Source organism: Hemicordylus capensis, chromosome 13, assembly GCF_027244095.1.
Source record: "Hemicordylus capensis ecotype Gifberg chromosome 13, rHemCap1.1.pri, whole genome shotgun sequence".
NCBI lineage: Eukaryota > Metazoa > Chordata > Lepidosauria > Squamata > Cordylidae > Hemicordylus > Hemicordylus capensis.
The window spans coordinates 4,576,393-4,599,723 of NC_069669.1; the positions used below are offsets into that span (position 1 = coordinate 4,576,393).

General features: G+C 46.0%; 2 protein-coding genes across 7 annotated transcripts in view; one reads left to right on the forward strand and one right to left on the reverse strand.

The window, feature by feature from the left end:
- Positions 1 to 748: 748 nt before the first annotated feature.
- On the reverse strand, positions 749 to 10,659 carry CEP20 (centrosomal protein 20). Of its 6 annotated transcripts, none has more exons than XM_053277046.1 (5): positions 10,468 to 10,659; positions 3,324 to 3,521; positions 3,020 to 3,104; positions 1,886 to 2,025; positions 749 to 1,205 (listed from the first exon to the last, which is right to left on the reverse strand). In XM_053277046.1, the coding sequence occupies exons 1-5, from the start codon at positions 10,499 to 10,501 to the stop codon at positions 1,129 to 1,131; spliced, it is 534 nt and encodes a 177-aa protein (XP_053133021.1). In that variant the 5' UTR covers positions 10,502 to 10,659; the 3' UTR covers positions 749 to 1,128. The 6 variants fall into 6 exon arrangements, with proteins under 6 accessions (XP_053133021.1, XP_053133019.1, XP_053133024.1 ...); XM_053277044.1 differs by lacking the exon at positions 10,468 to 10,659 and adding an exon at positions 9,880 to 10,133; XM_053277049.1 differs by lacking the exon at positions 10,468 to 10,659 and adding an exon at positions 6,661 to 6,795.
- Positions 10,134 to 23,331, forward strand: part of LOC128336819 (multidrug resistance-associated protein 1-like) — a 55,058-nt gene continuing 41,860 nt past the window's right edge. Inside the window, exons 1-2 of the mRNA XM_053277039.1 lie at positions 10,134 to 10,538; positions 23,132 to 23,308. Coding sequence (XP_053133014.1) covers positions 10,500 to 10,538; positions 23,132 to 23,308 — 216 coding nt within the window. The 5' untranslated portion in view covers positions 10,134 to 10,499. The remainder of the gene's footprint in view (positions 10,539 to 23,131; positions 23,309 to 23,331) is intronic.

Sequence of the window (23,331 nt, forward strand, 5' to 3'; positions counted from 1 at the left end):
TGGAATCTTTATTTCAGTCATCGACCAGACAAAAATACAATGCAACAGAACTGGTTGCGTAGAAAAGGAGGACAGAAAATGAAGCTATTTCGAAATGGATCAGTGTATATCTGGGGTAGTTGTAGCACAGTTGGAGAAGAAGTATGCACAAAGCCAGAGGTTTTTAAAATGTTTACTTTAGTCAAAGACCATGGGGAACAGCCATGTTTCCCCCCATTTCAAACCAGCTTCCCTGTTCAGCTACTCTGAGCACTAGGCAATACTAGCTCTCCAATGCTGTAGCAACCTGATATTTTACCTCCCTCAAGCAGCTGCACTGATTATCTCTCTGAAAAATCTGAACATTCATAAGCATTCCATGACATCACAGCACCTCAGCTAAAGACACAAGGCGGCCATGGATAAGAGGCAATATCCTACCCCGTTTTATACACAGATCTTAAGTTTAAATCCTAATTTATCTTTTAAAAATTTCATCTCTTAGAAAAAGACTAGTATAGCCCCCTGCCTTTACTATAACATTATCCTACAACCATATAAGAAAACCTCATCTGTGGCTTCACGCTGTTCTTTGTTCAAAATCAGAAAATACTTTTTTTGACCCAGGCTTTCAGAGAATGTGTTTCTTGAAATAGTGTTTCTGTAATTAATTTCCTACCATGATTGTGCAAAGCCCCTATCATCATCGTATCGTAGCAAGCCCCAATGTCCACCAAATCATGGTTCAGTTATCAGATAGCCTTGTAAGTCAGAGACCAAAGATATTATAGCATTTATTCACATATTCAGCACAAACACAACTCAGTCCCCAGCTGACTAGCAAAAATGTTGGATGCTGACATGGCTCCCTCAATGTCTTTTGTTGGCACATGAAGGCTCGGTTTTACTTTAGAGTCCTGGATAAATGCTGCCCATTAGCACGGTCTAGATTAGAACTGCACCACTTCTGATCATCCGTTTCCTTGTAGAGCTTCAGCAGAAAGTTCACCAGAAAGAAGTCATTTCTGTTAAATGCTCCTTACCCGTTTTGACCAACCAGTCTTTACATAAACAAACCAGGTACTTCACGACATAATAATCAGTGAATCAAATATCTGCTTGGCATGAAAAGACACCCAGTGGTTTATTTTATCTGTGCACACCCTGTGAAGCCAACGTATCTTCCAGCCTAGTGGCAGCCATGCGTCCTTGCTCCAGAACCATGTCTGAAAATTAAATTAAAAACAGCATGAGCATGTTTTGATGGCCTCTGCTGACCTTACTGTATGAGCACAGATGATGCATTACACAGTGATGGGGGTAAATTCTTGCACAGATCATTCAAACCCATCATATTTGCTACTGAACTGAATTTAGTGGAGTTGAGCCTACGTACCACAACTCGTTGTGTGATGCAGCTGACTTGTTCTCCCTGCAGAGAGGTCGAAAACGCCTTGGGAACAATCGACCTGGAATCCATTTTCAGGCTACACAAGAGCAAAACCACACTCTTGCATGGCCCCCAGCCATTTAAACTAGGTTTATGCAAGATATCTTCCCACTGGATTGTGCTCTTTGCCCTTTCTCTTCTTGTAACAAGCCATAGCAGAGGTCAGCAGAGTTTTAATCTGCACCCTATGCATGCTTCCTTGGACGCAGATCCCACTGAATGCACTAGAATTTACTTTTGCGTGAATCTGTAACTTAGCAGGCTGCAAGGAGCGCTTGCAATGGTCAGCTGGGAGGAGGGCCCAAGAGATCCTCAGCTCTCCCCTGTGACTAAGGCTACTTCTCAGGACCAAGACGTCTCCACCAACACCAACTTATTTTCAGTGTCTAAACAGGAGTCCATTTTCCTTGAAAGCATTTCCAAGCCTCGGTCAATATCAAACATACACAAACGTACCCATTTGACTCCTTTGGTGAGATGGCTTGCCAGGATTCCACACCGAGAACTGTGAAGATGCTGCTCTGGGGAATGGATGGTGGGCCCTGTCTTCTCTATTACCATGCAATAGCTGAATTATTATTCCATATAAGAGTGGCCTGTTAAAAAAGACACAGAACCCTGGAGCAAAATGCATGGGACACTGCACAGGCTGGAGCATACCACGTTTATCACAATGGAGCAGGGGCGCGAGACATCCCTGGCGCTTAAAGCAGGAAAACCTACACACTTTGCAATCCTAAGCATGTTTATTCAGAATTAAGGCCCTCTGAGTCCAGTGGGACTTGTTTCCAAGTAAGCAGGAAGCACACTGAGCTATTTACTAGGCAAGTTCTGAAATGCAAAAAATAAAAACCCAAAGCAAAAAAGCTCAAGACAAAGCTGAGCAATTCAAACCTTAGAAGGCTAGTAACATGAAAACTTGGATTGGATTAGTTTAGGAGGTCCAAATGCTCTTTAGATGGAGAGATCTTCTTTGCTTCCAAGTTCACAGAGATCTAGTGGGCAGGCACAAGGAACAAGACCCTCCCTCGAGAGGCCCATGTGGCACTTGGTGAAGCCCTGAAGCAATTCTCTCCCCTGGGAAATTCAAGCCGCCCCGTCCCTCTTCATTTTAGGCGGGCCTTAGGAATCTATTTATTCCACTGCATGTTTTGTGCTCTTTTTTTTTTTTTTTTACAAGTTGGGTGAGAGGCTCCTCAGTTTGCCTTCTGCTATTGATTCTGTGGCTGTTATATCGATGTTAAATCTTAAATAACAGTTTGTTTTAATGACTATTTGTTTTTATTGTTTATAATGGTTAACTACTTAAGGGTTTTTCTTTGTTTTACTGGCGTAGAAATATAAAAACAAAAAGTAGATAAATAAGTAAAATAAGTTATAAAGTAGTAAATAAAATAAACCACTTTGCATTCCATAGTGGAATAAGTAGAATGAATACTAAATAAACAGTCTCACAGAGGACAGAGCAAATATTATTTGAACATTCCTATCCACACAACTCAGGACTTCCATCATGAAGAACATAAAAGCCATCACTAGAAATCCAGAGGCAACTGGGAACGTAGAAGGAAAATATCAGTATCATCTTACACTGACTGGCTCTTGGGATCTTCAAGTATATTTAGTTCATTGACAAGAAAGTCTCGATCCAATGGAACTTCAGGCTGGCCAGATTCTGAAAAGCAAAACAAGCAAGGATCAGCTTCACTGAATCTTCCCTCTGTACTTGGTTGTCTGTTCCTTCTTTGACCACTTCATGGCTGCCATGAAAATAGCAGGCTTCCTGAATGGACTGCCTCAGGACATTCAAGGAGGCTAGTCTGCTTTTTAAAATATTCACTGTCTAACAAATCATAGCAGCATTACTGAGAAAGGCCAATAAAGAAAGAGTCACCTGCTGTTAGAACAGATGCAGCGTACTTGTACTTGTTAAACACCAGATATTCACGGATCAGCTCATTAATTAAGAGATTCTCATGGGACAAGGATGGTCGTGGTTCACTTTGATCATCCAGCGCATTGAAAACTTCAGCTCTGATCCTTGCTTTTATCTGTCCCAGTGCTCCTCGCTTCTCCAAGGTGTCTTTTAAAACTAGGGTTAGAAAGCCAGGCATCTTCCATTACTAGAAATTCAATTGTACATCTCTTGGTTGCAAGCAGACACACTGAGCCTCTTCTCACGAGCAGGGAGAAGGGCTCCAGAGCAGACTGCGGGGAAGGTGGGTTAAACCTACCTTCCCCGCAGGCAATCCATTTGGCATTGCTGGGCACGCTCCCCACATGCCCAGACAATTCCCCACGCACCGAGGCAGTGGGGAGGGTTGGGGTCTGGGTTGTGTCATCCCGGCCCCTAAAAATACCATGATGCACCATGCATCATGGGAATCCCCCCTCCCCAGGCTCCCTGCAGTCTGGCAGCCATGGCTGCAAGCAATTGCAACTGCCAGATGATCCGAAAAACAGATGGCTAATGGGTGGCTAGTTAGGTGGGTTTGCCACTGGGATTGGCCTGATCCTGGCAGTTCACATGCACATGCAAAACTGGGCTGGGCTCCCTTAGCCTGGTTTTGCATGCATGTGTGGACAGCCTCATTGCCTGCTTAACCAGAGACAGACAGAACTGCTCAGAAAGATGTGCTAGACATCTGTCTCAGCTGCAAAGGCATGCAGTGTCTCAGACAGTGTGAGTGCACATGCATTCAGAGTGGGAACTGCCTGATTAAATCGGAGCGGGATCTAGAATTAACTGAGCAGACATCAAAAAACGTGTGAGCGCACACACACACACACACACACCTTAGAGGGAACACTGAAGGCATGACACCTGAAGGAAAGCATGGGCAGATGACCTCTGTCCATACAGGTTGATATAGGAACAATCCTTTCTTACCTTTCCAGGTAAGTACCAGCACCTGGAATTGGGCTCAGAAACTTTCATGATCTCAGAACGCTTCTTCATGCTGAACATATACAAACCTGTCTTACTGAATCAGCCTCTTGTCCACCCAGCACAGCATTGTCAACACTGACTGGCAGCAGCTCTTCAGGGTTCCAGGCAAGGGTCTTTTTCAGCCTTACCAGGAGATACTGCCAGAGACTGAACCTGGCACCCCTGTAAACCAAGCAGGTCTACTGGGTGAGTTCTTAAGTACACAAGAACAGCCCTGCTGGATGAGGTCCATGGCACATCTAGTCCAGCATCCTGTTTCACACAGTGGCCCATCAGATGCCTCTGGGAGCCTACAGGCAGGAGTGGAGGGCATGCCCTCTCTCCTGCTCTTACTCCCCTGCAACTGGTACTCAGAGGCAGCCTGCCTTTGAGGCTGGAGGTGGCCTATAGCCCTCTGACTAGTAGCTGTTGATAGACCTCTCCTCCATGAAGTTATCCAAACCCCATTTAAAGCCATCCAGGTTGTTGGCTGTCACCACATCTTGTGGCAGAGAATTCCACAAGTTGATTATGCATTGTGTGAAAAAAAATACTTCCGTTTGCTGGCCCTAAATTTATACTAGGTGGTATAGAAATGCAATAAAATAAATAAATAAATTTCACAGCAATCAATTTCATTCAATTTCTTCAGGCTGGATATTCAGCCAAAAAGGGGTTCAGAAGTCCTGGAGAACTCAAAAGCCTGCACTGTGTCTTAATAAAGATATTAATAAATAATCAGCCTTAATTTTAAAACTAAGACCAACTAGCCAGGCATCTTCCATGACTATAAATTCACCTGAGCATCTCTCTGTACAACTGTCTCCATTAAAGTAACATTTCTCTACGTTAGTGTTTGGATTGCTGTGTTTAAAGCGAACAGCTAAACCTTAACGTACAATTCCTTGCCAGTAAGTGGCGATTGTTCGCCCCAGCCCCCTGCCACTATTATTGCCTGCAGTGTGCTTTTCTTTTCTCCTCCGACTTCATTTTTAAAAGACACAGAAGGCACAGGCCAGCCAAACCGACTGTGGCAAGAGCAATGCTAACTCCATTGAACACAAACTGGGAGCACGGAGTTGCAAACAGCCCTCATCCGCGGTATCCCTCGCGGTTTTTCTCGTGTGCCTTTGTAATAGATTTTAACTGTGATAAGCAGTTTTGGGAGCCCACTATCACTGAAAGACAGGATAGAAGACAACAAACAAAATAAATACAACAAACTAGTAGAAACTTCTTTTCTATTCTTCTTTTGCTGGCATATCAAAGTGAACAACTACATGACATGCACCCATTCGACAAAGGGAAGACCATTTCCTGGTCTTCCACCAGCAAAGTGGTGCAGTTGTACCAGTTGAGTTCCTGCCTGTCGTGCAGCTGTTAAAAGCACAAGAGCCGTGGCCTGAGGAGTGGGAGTGAGAAGGAAACTAACGAGAAAGAAGCCTCGAGATCTTCATGCAGGAGCCCCTCCCCACAGCCGAAGAAAGGGGGAGATAGGACGTTCCCCCCTTACCCTCTTTCAACTCTGCCACGGTCGCCATCTTGGAAAAGGCAACTACTGGATGCGGAAGCGGGAAAGAGAAAATAGAAAGTTCCCGGATGTAAACAACCTGGCTGCTCCGAGTAACCGCCGGCGCGCAAGCGCACTGAGCTCCGGCCGCTCTCCAGCGAAACCCCGCCTCTTCTGCCCTTTTGTTGCGCACTCGGGGCGCGTAGGCTTCTCTGGAACCCTTGAATGGTATATATTCTACTTTCCTCCGGCTTGCTACCCTCTCCCCATGCCTTTAACAGCTGCACAGAACAGAAGGCACAAATTCAGGAACTGCAGCTTTCAGTGCATTTCCATGCTGGGAAGGAAAAAAAACTGCACCTGTTGGACTCACTTTCTATTTGTCCTGTAGAATTGAAGGCATAGAGAGTGAGACCCAGAGCGGGGGGAGTGGCTAAGTTTGCTTATAAATAAAGACCTAGTTGTCAGCAGAGTTGTCTTCACTGAGACTCTGCAGGGGAACAACACTGCTGATCTTCTTTTTTTTAGTGGTTATTTTATTTTATTTATTATTTGCAGAATGTATATTTTGCCTTCTGACATGTACTCCCTCAAGGATGCTTAACAAGCAGTCCATATAACACAAATCTAAAAATAAAGAAAACCATAAGGATAAAGAGAAGGAGAGAAGATCAAACCTGGTAGATTAAGACAGTAGCTAAAAACCAGTAAACGGACCTCAGAAGCCATCAAAAACAAGATCACATCTCTTCCCAGCCTAAAGGATCACAGAGATGGCCCTGGGTGGCTGACCTGTAATGGGAGCAAGTCCCATTGAAGATAACTGAGGAAACACGGCTCAGGTTTACTCTGCACATGTCATTCCCAGACCATACGGTCCTCCTCTGGTTCAGGGGAGGGGAAGAAAAATGCTACTTAATCCTGTCTGAAGCACTATTCCTGCTTCCAGGCAGGAGAGATCCAGAATGACGAGCAGACTGGCAAGAGTGCTGACTGAGATGCAACATCTCATTCTGCACTGCCCTCTCTGTCCCGCCTCTTTCCCCTAAGAACCGCCTTCCCTTGTCTATATTATAATTTGAGCAGGGAAAGCTGGGTGCTGCAACTGCTAACAGAGCAAAGGAGGCACCTTTTAAAGTGGCAGTTCTCTTATATTTAGCAGGGAAGGGGCAACTCAGGGGACCATCTTAATTAATTATGTATCCTTTATTTTTCTACGCTAACCACTTTGAGAACTTTGGTTGAAGAGTGGTATGTGAATATTCTTCTTCTTCATCGTTGTAGCATCTCGGCAGCATTTGGCAGGGACACCTGACAGCAAGGAGCCCTTTTGATGACTTCAATGATTAACATTTACATGCTGTAATTCACCAGAGCTTAGTTCTGGGTCAGTCACCGGTAGCAACCAGTTTCTTCTGTTCTGTACGCTAGAGGGCAATAGTGCATGCATCTTGGATGTCTTTTATTATTCTCAAGATCCTTTGACTAGGGTTGCGAAGACAGTGCCTACCCCTTTGCTGGTCCTTTGGCCCACCCTCCTCCCTTGTCTCCTGGACAGCAAACATTAGCCTCCCACTGACAACAACAGTAAGGAGGATGGATGAGAAGCCCAGCAGAGGAGCAGGGCAGTGCACTGAAGGCATGGGCACCTCCTTGCCAGGCAAGGCAAGGGCTGGGCAACTCTCCAGAGGGCATGCCAAAGGCCACTTGGAGAGCAAATAGCATGCCTAATCCTGTGCTGCTCTTCACATAGGCAGAAAGAGCTGCTACATACCTCTCCACTAGCTTTACTCGTCTGCACATTTGGCAGCTAGAGCTTTTCTTGCTGTTTAGTCCCATGCCAGGAAATGCATCGTGTGCTGAGTTTCTTCAAGTCAGGCTGCTTTTATGGCACAGGAGCAGCCCAATAAAAGGAAGGTGGTGGCCCTGTGCACTCAGGCACAGTTTGAGAGACCCTTTACTAAGGGAAAGGAGCAAATGGCCCTGGGTTTAAGCAGGGACAGTTCAGCTTTCCTCCCTGTCACTTATTGTTTCCACCTTTGCAAAAAGCATCCACAAACATTAAACAGAAGGAAGTCATGTCTGGTGGGTGCTGAAGGGCGAGATTGCTTATTAACCACAAAAACAAATGTGGTTAGCTGGCACTCTTACATCTGTCAGTGTTCACTAGATATATCCCATCTATTGCAAAGTGTGGGGGGGGGGCAGTGGCAGAGAGAGAACATAAATTCAGGTTACTTAGGGGGGGAAAGGAAATTCAGTAAGTGGAGCGGGATGAGCATTGTTTCTAATCCAGACTTCTGGTGTAACCTATTGCTGAAATTATCTCCCCTCTAAAAATATAGCCTGCTCTAGATTTGGTGTGGCTGGAGATTATGGGAGTTGTAGTTCAACAACAGCTGGAGAGTCAAGGTTGCCTATCCCTGAAATAGTAGATAAGGCAGTTGAATGATATAGACCAGGGGTTCTCAAACTACAACTCCCATCATCCCCAGCCACAATGGCGTTTGGAAGTTGTACTACTACTAATAATATTGATATGCCACTCTTCGACCAAAGTTCTCAAAGTGGTTTACATAGAAAAAGGATACGTAAATAAATAAAGTTGTAGTTAGGGATGTGCAGAACCAGTTTGACCACAAACCAGACTGCTGCGAACAGGACCGGTTCGAGCAGTTCAATCGTGAACCGCTTTGAACTGGTTTGTCTAACTGATCCACCCAGCTGATCGGTTTGACTGAATTGGTTCATATACCTGGGGTTTGGACTGAACCACGCCAAACAGTCTGTGCACGCCCCTAGTTGTAGTCAAATATCTGGGGACCGAGCATTAAGCATCCCTGCAGCAAGTACCTCGATTAAAACTAAAATTGAACTTTAGAACTTCAATAGAGCCATGATGGATCAGAGCAATGAAGGTTTATCTAGTCTAGCATCCTGTTTCCAACAGTGGCCAACCAGTTGCCTTTGGGATGCCATGTAGGGCACACAAATTATATATATATAATTTCAGTTAGGAGTATTCAGTGGTAAACTGCCTCTGAACATGAAGGCTTCATTGAAGTCTGATGGCTAATAGCGTCTGATAGACCTCTCGTTCCCCTCCTTCATGGATTTGTCTAATCCCCTTTTAATATCACCTAAGCCAGTGGCCACAAATACCATAAGTTAATTATGTAATGAGTAAATAAGACCTTTCTTCTGTCTGTCCTGAATCTCCTGCCAATTTCATTGAATCACTTCTAGTATTCATTCTAGTATGAATACTAGAATACTTCTCTCTGCCCGCTTTCTCTAATCCGTGCATTACTTTATGAATTCTATTATATCCCCTGCCCCCTGAAGCTGACTTTTTGGTAAACTAAAAAGCTTCAAATGTTTTAGCCTTTCCTAATAAGGAATGTGCTCCAGCCCCCTGACCATTCCGCTTGCCTTCTTCTGCACCTTTTCCAGCTCTACAATGTCTATTTTGAGATGTGGCAACCAGAACTGAAAACTGTAGTCAAAATGTAGCAACACTATAAATTTATATTATAGCATTAGCCACCTAATGGTGCAGTGGGAAAACGACTTGATTAGCAAGCCAGAGGTTGCTGGTTCAAATCCCTGCTGGTATGTTTCCCAGACTATGGGAAGCACCTATATCAGGCAGCAGCAATATAGGAAGATGCTGAAAGGCATCATCTCAGACTGTGCGGGAGGAGGCAATGGTCAACCCCTCCTGTATTCTGCCAAAGAAAACCACAGGGCCCTGTGGGCGCCAGCAATCAGCATCAATCTCCAGACAAGTCTTGAAAGCAACCCTGGAGATTTTCCCAGCTGAGTGAGTATTATGAACAATATTGGGAGGACATATGGGGAAGGTATCTCCAGGAATAACTTCGGCCAGAGTTGGCAACCCTGCACCTGCATGGTTGGCAGGGAAGGGATTCTAAGGTCGGATATCTTCCATGCAATAACTACTCATTAATGATGATAACAAAACCCCGTTTCCAGCTTAGGGCCGCTAACCTTCCAGGATTGGCCTGGAGTTGCCAGGCACCCGCACCCGCCTTGAAAGCGCGCTGGGAGGTTTCCAGAGCTGTATATGCTGTGGAAAATAGCATATACAGCTATGGGGGGGTGGGGGGATATTGGGGGAAACAAGCATCCGCAGGGAGGGCTCCAGACTTCATCGCCGGACTCGCCCTGTGAGGCTGCTGAAGTTCAGAATTAAAAGGAAACAGGGGCCGCTTCTTCCATCCTGAGGGAGGCCGAGGAGGAGGAGGAGGAGGAGGAGGAGACAGGCGGGCGGGCGAGCGACGGCGACCACCCAGCTCCGCCCCGCCTGCCCCCCGAGCGAGGCGAGGGCCGCAAACCTGCCCTCCGGTCGGGGGCGATGGTGCTGGCAGAGGTGTTGGCAGCGGCGTCGGTGCGGTCTCCCCGCAGGCCCAGCCTCCTGGAGGGGACGCCCAATCAGCGCGGGCCCGGCCAGTCCTGGGCCTGGCCTGGCGGGGACTGCAGCTCCTCCTCTGCCGCCGCCGCCGCCGCCGCCTGAGGACGGAGAGCCAGGCAGAGCTGCTGTTGCTGCCGCCGCCGGCCAGCCAGCCTCCGACCTACCTGCCGCCTCCTCCTCCTCCTCCTCCTCCTCCATGGACCTCGAGCGCCTCTGCCGCTCCCAGCCCCTCTGGGTAAGAACCGCCTCAGCGGCCCCGCCGGCGCCGGGCCGCCCTCGTGGGCGCCTCGCTTGGGAGGGCTCCCTGCCCTGCTGCCCGGCCCCAAACAATGGGGGGGGGGGTTTAGCGGCAGGCGGCCGCGCTTTGTCTGCCGAGCGAATGGTCGGGGGTGCGGTGGGGGGTGGGCCAGGAGCAGCCCCCGCCGCGCCTCCCTCTCCGAGGGGGATGGAGGCCGCCCGTGGTGGGCTTCAAAGCGGGGCGAAGAAGCCGCCGGGCTCCTTGCCCGTCTTCCTCGGAGGGGGCGGCCGCGGCAGCAGCTCCTTATGCTTTAATGGTTGAGGTTGAAGGAGCAGCCCCCCCCCCTCGCCCCGCTCCTGGATGAGGGGGCGCAGTTCACCATTTGGATTTTCAGACTGGAGTGGGGAAGGGGCAGCTGCTCCTGCTTGCTTGCTTCTAGGGGAAGAAACGCAGGTCATTTATTATTATCGTTATCATTATCCACATTAAATTTTGAGAATGGGATGGCAAAGGAACACCCACCCACCCACCCCCCTCCATGAAGGAACCTCCTCCTCCCTCTGAAGGGTGCCCAGCATCACTTCTGGTTTGCTGGGCAAATCTGGTGTGTGCTGTTTTGCTGCTGCTGCTGCGTTAGCCTGTAGTCGCAGAAAAAGAACATAAGAAGCCAGGCTGAGATTTTTATTTTTATTTTAAATTGCAGCCCTGCATTAAAAGGAAGGAAGATATGGCGAGGGGGACGTTCCTTCCTCGTTCCAATTAATGCCGTCTTATTTTAAGTCTTCTGTATTAGCTGTTCTGAGAGGTGCGTTGCTTTGGAGTAAGGGATGGAGATCTTTTAAATAGAATAATGTGGGTGTGATGGTATTGATATTGGGACAGATCAGTAAGCCCCCTCCCGCTGTGTCATTGCAGTTAATGGGCTCCTTTAACGAAACCTCCTGGAGTTTGCATGGGGCGCCTCTGCTACTGATCACTTTGGAATTCGGGCCAACTGCTTTTGTGGCTAATCTTGAGAAACTGGCATGTCTCTGGGTCTTCTCCCCTTTAGGGGGAAGCACAGGTGCAGCAAATGGGGGCCAGGCAAAACTTTGTGTATATACAAAGAATATTTAGAATATTTTTCTAATATACTTTTCAATAAACGGGTCACAAAGTGGGTTTTTTTCAATAACATTTAGATGCAACACTTAACACCTCCTTAAAACCTCCTGGTTCTAAAGTTTCCACTCTGGTTTCATTTGCACCATTCCTGAACGAGGACATTCCTTGAGTCTTGCAGGCTTTGTCTGGCAGATTATATTGGCGGCTCCTGGCTTCTGAGACTTTTAGTGGAGTGAGTTGTTGGTGTGAGGAAACAGTGGTGAAAAGCTGCTCTCCCCAGCTCTTTGGCTCGCTAGGCTGGGTGATGTTCCCTGTAACAGGGATTCCCAGATGTTGTTGATGACAACTCCCCTCCTCCCCAGCCAGAGGCCATTGCGGCTGGAGATGCTGGGAGTTGTAGTCAGCAACATCTGGGAATCCCTGGTACAGGGAGAACCCGCTGGCAGCGGGCTGTGGAGGAATAGCTTCTTTGCCTTGGAAGTGTGTTACCAAGTTAGGATCCAAAGGGAGTAAGGATCTCTGCTTGCCTGAGCAGATGGTATTGACTCTATAGGTGTCCCTTTAACATGTCACTTGGGTCAATATTGACCAAGAGGCCTGGTTATCGCAAAATTGCACAAACTTGAACTCATTTCTGTATCCCATTCTTTTCAAGGGCTTCCTGGATATAGCTTTTGCTCTTTGTTTGTTATGCAGTAATGAGTTGTAGCGGCTGCAAGCTGATCTTATCTGTCCCAAACCAACACGCAGTGGTACACAAAATAGCTTATATAACAGGCTCACACATAAGAGATTGTGATATTGGGTGCAGTGCAAGTCAGCCATAATTGCTGGTGATTTCTGTTGCAATTATGCTTGAAGAAACAAAGAATGCTTTTCACTGACTTCTTCTACCTGGATTTAATTTATATACACAGTGCTATTTATTGAAGGGGGTTGTCTTTCAGAAGCTTGTTGACAGCAGTCTGCAGAGGTGTCCAAAAGTTATCTGACGCTTTTGAAACAATGGCTTTCTCTTTTTGTTGTGCTCCTTATTAAAGAAGTCATTATACGCACAAGATGCATGTATGTAGCGTGCTCCTATGCAACGGAAGTAGTCATGGCTCTTTGACTTCAGTATTACCAACCCAGAAGGAGAAGGGCTCATCTTCCTGGGGTCATGGTCTTGCCTGCCAGGTGAAGAAACTCTTTTGAACTCTCACCTGCTTTGCAAAATCAAGATGTTGGAGGCTTCTCCAACGAAGGACTTGTAGAGGTTGCAGCTTGTCCTTGGTGTCTTGGTAACTTAATCTGATGGTTGGCAAACAATTATTGCACAAGCCAAATTAGCTGCAGAGGCTGGCCTGAAGGGAGGGTTCATGTTAAGACGTGACTTCACAAATAACACTTTGCTGTGTTGTTTGTGATGCCAGGGCCTCTCTCGTTTATTAGTGTTGACACCACCCAGACAAGAACCGGATTTTCGGTATATCACTTCTCCCCTGAAGGTACTTGCTGCCAGGTGATGGCTCTGTTTGTGCCACTGGTGAAATTTGCATCGTATCAGATTTTTTATTTGTATGACTAATAAAATGGCTACAACATGGGTATCTGAGGAGAATGTGAAGTTTTGTGACTGTTAAAGCATTGTCTTTCATGACCAAAATGGTCTTGGTGAAGGAATCTGTAGCACCGTTGGATCATCTTGCAAGTATTTTGCCAGCCAGTCTTCTAGTGACCTCTTGTTTGCATTCTTGTACTTGCCATGAATTTATGGGACTTGGAATATCCCAGTCCCACTGCAGTGTGTGAAAAATAGACTGCCTTAAGCACAGGAAAGGCAGTTAATGAATGATTTGTAATAATAAGGTGAATGCAGGAATGCTTTACTTCAGCTTTAGAAAGCCTGGCTTTGAGGACCTTTGTGACACAAAGTTCTGTCTTCTGCTTGGATTAGTAATTCCCAAAGTGTGTGCCAAGGCTATGAGAAATAAGCCATTAAAGGCTGCTATGAGCCCAGAGCATCCATGGACAGCAAATGGAACCTTCCATGCCTTGCATAATTTCCTGTCTTCGCTTTATGGTGGAGCGTTTTGCCTCATCCTGCACCAGTTGTGTTTGGATCATCCAGTTACTCCCAATGTGAAAGCTCTATGAAACAACCCATTCGCAGCAGAGATTGTCCATTGTGTCTCTGCATGAATCACTGCTCTGGGCTGGACTCCTTCCAGTTAGAAGGTATGCTGCATTTAAACCATGCAGGGCAGGTGTCTGAAACCTTTGAACCTTCAATTAGCAGTGGCCTAAGAGAGGTTGTTTCCTTGAAGGTCCTGTTAGCTCCATACAAAATGTCCTGTCTCATACACTTTTAGCAAAAGTCTCAATCAGTGCAACACGCAAAGTCCCATGTGCTTAATTATCAAGATGAGTAGCTGCATCTTTCATATTGCTTTACACTCATTAATTGAATACCCCACATTCTCCTGCCCTTCTGCTGTTATTGGACCGATTCCACAGTTGGAGAATAAGGCCAAGACCTTTCCTCTGCTTGGTCTCTGTTGTGTGTTGGTGGCCTTAATCAAGAGGGTGGTGACTGTTTATGGTGATGCTCTCTTGCCAGTTAGTTTGGGGTCATTCTAATTGTGGCTAAATGATGAGTAACTCTGCCCAGTTTCTTCTTTGAAGTGTGCAGCTTTGTTACTTCTTGTTATAGACCGAGTTTCTTTGCTGAAAAATGCCCTTGTACTGAAAACAGTGGGCACAGCCCCATGGGAAGTCTGCTGACACAGCCACAGGAAATGAACAGGGAGCTGCCCAAGAGTCCCACGGTTTCCCCCCAGCAGACTCCCTGGGGGTTATGTCTCCCCACAGAGAACACTTGTTGCCAACGCATTCAAACTTTAAGCCCAAAAACATGAGGGGCTAGAAAAAAAAATCTGCATTTAAATATTAAAAATTGGTATGCACATGTCCTCATGTCCATCCTATAAGAATCTGACATGTCTGGTGCAAGTGGACTGAATATTTATGATGTCTGCAATTTATTTATTGTGGTGTTAATGAAGGGCAGGGCTAAACCTACAGGGAGCCTAATGGGGTCCTGCCCCTACCGCTCTAGGGATATTTCAGACGCCTTCCCAGAGTTCTTAGCTTTAATTTGAAAAGAAAATGAGTCCCTAGCCCCTTCTACTTGTGGAGATGAAAGGAAAATATGCAAGCGGTATTCTGCTGAACTGGTTATTAAACAGGGATAGCATTAAATTTTGTTTGTTTATTTATTTAACATGTTTTTATACCGCCCAAGACTTACATCTCTGGGCGGTTTACAAAATAAAAACAGAAAGTACAACATTAGTAACTTTAAATCAATAGAGCTACCTATATTTTTATTCTGCAATTATTCCCTGCCCTCTCTTAGCCCCCTTGCCACAGAACTCTGGCTATAGGCCTGGGGCAGGAGAGCCTATAGTTGCTCTCTGTGTCAAAAGTGCCTTGACTTAATCAATGTTGCCCAAAACGCTTAATAGATCATGTCCCGTCTTTCTCTGCTAGAGAACCTTTGCATCCTAGCAATTACCCTGACTCTGGAAAGGGTTTTCCTTCCAAGCCTCAGTGGCTGGATGGCTTTCTCAAATGTGTAGAAAGCAATGGTTTATCCCTCCTCCCTGCCCCCCTTCGGAAGGGGCAGCGCGGCTCTGCCCTCCTGCTTTGCCCCTCTTTTCCTCACTGTGCTTTTCTTTGCCTCCTGGCTATTTGTGGCACCTGTTTTGTTGTTGTTGTTTTTTGCTCACCACCTTCTACGCCTCCAGTCTCAAACTTTCTAGCGGACTCATCCCTTTTGTCAGCATGTCTTAGGCAGGGTTTCTTCTCCAGATAAAGGATCTCAGGGCAGTGTCACCCTCTCCAGCCTCTGCTACTTTTCCATGAGTCAAGGGTGTGGTGAAAGCGCTGTGCAAGCAAAACATGTCTGGAAGTGTTTGCATGAGATGCTGTTTACTTATTTTACTTTTGAATAGACAGCACTTGGGTTAACTGCTTCACAATTCTGTTTTTGGAGTCGTGTAGAAAAGACTTTTTTGCTTGCAAGTATAACCCATAATGAGGCTTACTCCCAGGTAACTGGGAATGGGACTGCAGCATAGAACCTATATGGTTCATCAACTAAGATTAAAGCCCCACAGAGTAGCACAGGAAGGCCCTAGGCCTCCAGCAGTTATGCAGGAGGGAGTTTGGGCTGGTACAGCTTCTCGTAAGGAAACAGGAGCTGAAACAAACTTCTCTTGTCTCCTTCTAGACCAGGAGAGCTAGTCTTGTGGTAGCAAGCATGCATTGTCCCCTTCTGCCCTGGTTTGCATTTGAATGGGAGACAACATGTGTGAGCACTGTAAGTTATTCCCCCTAGGGGATGGACCGCTCTGGGAAGAGCATCCCGTTTTTGACAAGTGGACCCCTCTTGTCCCAAACCTTCAGCTCAGGTACCCCATAGAGATTGTCTGTGTACACACAAATTTAGATGTTTTATGAGTCAGGCTGTTCTAGTCACTGACACCGCCACACTAAGGTACTCATAAGCAGCTTTATTGAAATTAATGGGCCTATTAATTTCAGTAGGAGTACTCGGTGCACATTTTCTGAAGCCTGTCAGTTAGACCAAGGGGAGGGATATGCTGAGCTTCAGCACGTAGCTGGCCACAGCAGGAGGAGGCAGGAGGCCTCAGAGTACCCCCGGGAGCCCTTCAAATAGCCCTAGTACCCTCTTTTGGGAACCCCTGAGTTGATAGATTAAACTCTGCGGCCCTGATATTTAGTGCTAGAGAAGGCAGCAGTTGATTCTGGAGCAATCCGTTTGAAGACTCTGGCTTTCCTTTGGGCTCGGAAATGCTGAGAGGGCCTTTCCCCATTACACGTTGTGCTACTAGCCAGTGGGCAGTGTTGCTACGGACTTTGCCTAATCAATGGCACAGTTGTCAAAGCTGATCTAGACATTTCCCGTGTGCTTTTGGGTTGCTGACCTGGCTGTCTTGCTGTGAATACAGTTTGCGGGGGGGGGGGGGGTGAGTGTGCATGCTAAAAGCCATTGTCTGAAAAGCTCTGAGGTTCCTGATATGTAACACCATACACAAGAGGGAGGGTGGACTTTGCTGCAAATACATTTTGGGTTAGGCTTACCTCCCCACCTTTTTTTCTGTATTTGATTATTTTATCCTGCTTTTCGGACAAGTATTGCCTCATAAAGCCACTCGCATCACGGAAACAATGAGACGCGGACTTCTTCCAAACTAAACTCTTATTTATTTATCATGTTTTAATATCATCTGATATGTACATCTCTAAGCGGTGTACATAATTTAAAACAATATAAAAAGTCACAGATTAAAATCCACGAAACAATAAAACAGTTATTAAAACAAATTATTGAAATTAATTCTAATCAAAAGCTTGTGAGAACAGGTGAGTCTTGAGGGTCTTCCTGAAAACAAACAGAGAAGGAGAGGCTCATATTTCAGAGGAGAGTATATTCCAAAGCCCTGGAGCAGCTGCAGAGAAAGCCTGGTCCGGGGTCGCCACCAAAGGAACCGGCAGCAACTGTAACCAGACCTCTCCAGATCGATACAGGTTCATGACAAAGAAGGCGCTTTCTTAAATACCCTGGGCACAAGCTGTTAAGGGCTTTATAGGTAGTAACCAACACTTTATATTTTGCTTGGAAACATATTGGCAGCCAGTGCAGTTCTTTTAAAATCGGTGTTATGTGGTCCCTTCAGATTGTCCCAGAGGCCAGTCTGGCTGCTGTATTCTGTACCAATTGTAGTTTCTGGACTATGTACAAATGCAGCCCCACATAGATAAAAAGGTGGTAACTTTCTCAACTTACTTGAGCCTCCTATCTGCCTCTTTGCAAATAATTTTTATTAATTATTTGCAAAGTGATTTCAACTGGTGTCTAGAAGTACAAATAAATATTGCAATACAACTCGATAAGATCCAAACGTATAATGTTCTCTTAATTATGCAATCAACACAATACTTTTATAAAATACAATAAAACTATATCAAACATGAGACACACTTCTAGATGAATTTTATTTTGCCAAAACCAAATAACAGGTTGCTAACTTCTCAAGAACGTGCTGCCTTCCCTTCCTTTTCTCTTACATATGCTGTTACATTTTCCCGTTAATGGTCTAATAATGCACTTTCTTTTCCAAGTCAGTCAGCAAAGGGCCACCTCCCCCTTTCCAGTATTTGGCATAACACATTCTAGCTGCAACCAGCATATTGGTAATTGTTTCATTATGCTGTCTTGAGAAATTCTTAATCTGAAATAATTAACAAACAAACAAACCCTGAAGGTCACTCCAGAGCTTATCTTGGGCTTCATGATGTGTGCCCTGGAAGGTCTGCTGAGCACTGGGCACTGCTGAGCACTACTGCTGAGCACTCGAGAGCTGAAGTCCTGCTGTTACCACAACTTGGTAATAGCAGCATTGTGGAAACCACAACCACTTGCTGTTCCTGGAGGGCTGAGGGAGGGCAGGAAATGACAGCCCATCTGCTTGTGACTCTCATTTTTTGAAAATGTTGATTTTAAAGAGGCAGCTTCCCTGGCTCTCCTTCCTAGGGATGTGCACAAATCAATTTTTTAAAATTCGATTTGTGCCCAAATCGAATCACCCCGATTTGTTTTGTGTTAATTGCACATCTTCATTTCTTCTGTTCATTTTGACTGTCATTGGACAGTGCCAACTGTCAATTGCCATGTGTCAACTACACACACACACACACCTCACACAAACACATACTGGGGTACTCAGTTTATTTTTTAGGAATTTTTGAAGTGTTTAGATTATTTGGTGTCTTCATTACACACGTTCATTCTGTTCATTTTGAAGCCACTGCTTTGTGGGTGGGGTTAGGGAATTAGTGGCAGACCATGTGCCAACTACCCCCTAACCTGTAAGCCACTGGGTATGCAGTTTATATTTTAGGAATTTTTGATGTGTTTAGATTCTTTGGTGTGTAATGAATCCTCGTAAGGATTCATTAGGAGGAATGGTTATTAGACACCAAAGTGTCTAAGCACTTGAAAAAATTCCTGGAACATAAACTGAGTAGTACCCCACTACCTTGCAGGTGGGAGGGGGGTGTAGTTGGTACATGCCAGTTGACAGTTGGCACTGTCCAAAGAAAGTCAAAATGAATAGAAGAAATGAAAGTGTGTAAAGAACCCTCATAGGGATTCATTGAGGAAAAGTAGTTATACACCAAAGAATTCAAACACTTGAAAAATAGGGAATAGAGCTGGTCTTGTGGTAGTGAACATGACTTGTCCCCTTAGCTAAGTAGGGTCTGCCCTGGTTGCATATGAAAGGGAGACTAGAAGTGTGAGCACTGTAAGATATTCCCCTTAGGGGATGGATCCGCTCTGGGAAGAACATCTGGGTTCCAAGTTCCTTCCCTGGCTTCTCCAAGATAGGGCTGAGAGAGATTCCTGCCTGCAACCTTGGAGAAACTGCCACCAGTCCATGTAGACAATACTGAGCTAGATGAACCTATGGTCTGACTCAGTATATGGCAGCTTCCTATGTTCCTATGGCCACACATTGTACTCCATAACTATAGGAGGAATCCAAATCTTAGAGATTCAAATCAAATCTGGTGCGATTCAATTTGGACCCGCATCTAGCCAATGGACCACTGGGGTGATTTGTTCCATCTCCAAATCGCCCGAATCAGCTAGATTTGAGTACAAATTGATTTATATCGGAATTGATTCACCCATCCCTACTCTTTGCAGACCAAGCTGCGCTCTCCCCGCCCCCCCATGGGAAGAGGCAGCTGCTTGTCCTGGTAGTACCTCTGGCAGGGAGCAGAGCAGAGTTGGGTGACCAGCTGCTGGCAGGGGAGATAGAGAGAAATGCTGTGCTATATTCAGGCCCTGGGAAGGTGAAGCAAGGCTGCGCTGGGGTCACCTGGGGTCACCCAAAGAAAGCTGTTGTCATGGAGTGGCGACCCCTTCTTTGCTCTGAGGCAGCTCCTAGGAGCATCTGCAGAGCTGCCGGGAGAGGAGTGCCACTTCAGGTCATGCAAACCAGCTTCCTTCTCTGCCTTTCAGACTTGCGATCCTGTTGGTGCAGATGTGCTCTTTGCATTTGCCCTGCAGCTTTGGAGCCAGAAACATTCCAGTTCTTGTTTTGTTTTGTAAACCTGCCCTCCCCAAAAGGAGTTAAAACTTAGATTTTATTCCTCACTCCCCACATATACGGTAATCACTACAATTGTATAAGCAGGATTCTTTGTATTCTGTGACAAAGGAGTTCAAATGGGGATAAGGCTATAGCGCAGTGGTAATTCCTTATTTAATGTCAATGATGAACTGTTTGTAAACTCTTTGTGTGTTTGATTTTGATGTTCTTATTTTATTGTGGACCAAATTATTGAGGGGTTTTTGCTCAGTTTGGAATTTGAGTGAGGGTGTAAAGCATACTTTTGATCAGGCTGTAAGTCTTGTGAGAACAGTACCAATCCTAGCTGCACATTGGGCGTGTGTTTAATGGTTTATTTAACATATTTTTATACTGCCCAAAACGCAAGTTCTCTGGGCGGGTTTCAAGAAAACAAAAACAACCAATAAAAGATTAAAACATTTCAACAATTAAAATTTTAAAAAGTTAAAACTATTAAAACACAATTTTAAAACAGTATCTAATTACAAATGGGTCTTGACTGCCCTTTTAAAAGTTGTAAGAGATGGGGAGGCTCTTACTTCAGCGGGAAGTGTGTTCCAAAGCATCGGGGCAGCAAGAGAGAGCAGCCCAGGGCTTGGCACTCAATCTGGACGGCTTGCCTGTGAAAGCAGAGTTGTCGGCCAAGTCCTTGAGGGAGCTGCAAGGCTGTCTGAGTCTCTGGAAAGGTTGCAGAATATCAGCCCTGACTTCTAAGCAGAATAAAAACAGTCCTTGTAAAGAGGTGGGCGTTAAATGGCACATCTGTGGCCAAATGCCCTTGCTAGATGTGCCCTGAGGTGTATTCTTGTTGAGAATGTTTTCCTTAGCACATGCTAATGCATGGTGACGATTTTGCAGAATGATTCTCCCCCTGCTCGGGTTTCTCAAGAGCTTGGCATTTTGGATGCAGAATGAGAGAATGGAAGATGCACCGAGAGGGGCAAAGGTTGCCCTCTGATCCTGGCAGTTCCGTGGAAGGAATTCTGTAGGAAGGAGGGCTTCTTGGGACAGCCGATTTTGTGAGCTGCCCGGGAGCCTGTCCCGTCTTGTGGTCTGCTTGCATCTCATGCACAGAACCCTGGTCTTGTGTCTCCTCGCGCTTTTTCGTCTGAGCTACTAGGCCCCTTGTACTGGTGGTATCATGGGAAAAGCTGGGGGGATAAATCCTCTTGGGTATTGCACTGTTTTGGCTTGTAAACCATGCTGTGGGTGGTCAGGAGGCAGGCGTTTGCTTCTTCTGTTCTCATTGCCTTTTCCTCTGCTGGAGGTGGCTTGCCCCTGAACTGGTGGGAGCTCTCTTAATCTTTGTTTTGCCATCAAAATAGCTTTGTGTTTGCCCCAGTCTGCTTGTAATTAAAAATAGCAATTAATCTCTCTCATAGGGTTTCTTTCGGGGAGGCTACTGGGAGAGTTAAACTAATCCTGTTAGGGCATTTCTGGCGTTGCTGTGGAGTAAACGAATGCAGTGTCAGTGCAAACCTGACCCGGTGTCAGTGCAAGTGCCAAAACACAGTGGGTGCCACCTAGAAGGCAGCACTCCTTCAGACCCTCCTCGGAGCTGCAAGGAGCGTTTGACTGTCTTTGAAGCTGATGCCAGCTGGTTTACAGGAGAGAAATTCTGAAAGGATTCATGACGGTATATTTGTGAAAGGCAGTAATTTGCTAGCTTCGTAGGGAGCAGGGCAGAGTTGAAATCTTTAAAGCAGCGGGAGACAATTATAGTATTGTATTGGTAGCAGAATGAGTTGGCTAAGATCTTGATTGGCCTGTTTATAACCACTCTGACTCAGCTGCTGGATCAGTGATAGTAGCTCATGCATTTTCCCAGATCTAGGATTGCTTCCCCAGGAAGGCATGACCTGTGGCACACTGGTATCCAGTTGCACCAATTCTTAGAGGCTTCAAGCAGTCGAGCTCTGCTACCCAAGGGGCAGATGTGTGGCCCAAAGCAGGAAAGGGTGCAAGGTTTATGGCAGAGGTAGGATGGAACATAGGGAGCTGCCTTATACCGAGTCAGACCATTGGCCTGTCTAGGTCAGTATTGTCTACACTGCCTGGCAGCACTCTCCAAGATTTCAGGCAGGAACCTTTCCCAGCCCTACCTGGAGATGCTGCCAAGGAATGAACTGGGACCTTCTACATGCAAAGCAGATGCTCTACCACTGAGCTATGGCCTCATCCTCATGTGTGTCTTTGGCAAGAGGTGTCAGAGGTAGAGAGGCAGGGGCCAAGATACAAGGGAGTGAGTGCCGAAACAGCTTCTTTGCGCCACAGGCAAGCCATTCAGAAGAGTGAGCTCTGAGGTCCTACTGCTGGTAGGATTTGGCCCTGGCTGCAGCGGGCTTGTCCTGCAGCCAAGATGGCCTCCTCAAAGCACACACCTCAGTTTGCCAGGAACATGCTGTTTGGCTCAGGACAGAAAGCCACACCTGACTGCTAGGAGTCCCCTGGACGCATCTGTGAGGGAGTAACTGGCTCAATTTCCATTTGCTCAGCTTGTAAAATGCCACTTGCCTAATTGCTTCTGGTGAATAAGAATCTCCCTCTGGGTGGCCAGCAGGGAAAACATTGATGGTGCTTTTACTTTGAAGAAGGATGACTAACACAAATGAGTAGGCTAGTAAAATGCTTTGGAGTCGGTTGCTTTTACAGACTGACTTGCAAATGTCTGGAAGAGATTGCCTCTTGGCTGGCCCTTCGTTACTACTGCGTGGATCCTACGTGGGAAACCACTGACCACAGGGTGCTCTCAGCGAGCACCCCCTTAAAATCTAGCACATGACTTGATTGCATCCTGTTTGTGTGGCCTTATGCTAATAATGCAGAGGAACAGAAGGAACTGTCTAGAGCAGACAAGAAAGTTCCTCTTTTGAATGGCTTTGCTCAAGACTAGACTTCGTTTCAGAACCTTCCGCAGAAGGTTAAAATGTCTTAAAGCATGAGTGCTTAGAGACTCCCCCCACCCACACCCACCCACCCAATCTAGATTTCATATCTTGTTTTAAAACATGTATCTCTTGTTCACACTGAACATCCAAAGCTGCTTACAAAAAATGAGCAGACAACAATAAAAATAATCGTAACAGCAGCCAGTACTGAGCAGCATCTAGTTTCTGGAGAACTTGACTTGCCTTGTATAAAGTTCAACACGGTGTTTTGTTGGGCAGCTGTAACTGGAATCTTGAAGAACAGGCCAGTTAAAGATGGCTTACATTATCCACGGATATGGATATGAACGCATTGTGTGTGGGTTAACCTTTGTCTACTTTATTTCCTCAGGACTGGAATGCAACCTGGTACACGGAGCATCCAGACTTCACCAAGTGCTTTCAGAACACTGTCCTCCTCTGGATCCCTTGCACCTACCTCTGGGCTTGTTTCCCAATCTACTTCATATACCTCCGCCGTCATGACAGGGGATACATCCAAATGTCGCATCTCAACAAAGCCAAAACAGTAAGAGGCTTGTGTGGTTCCAC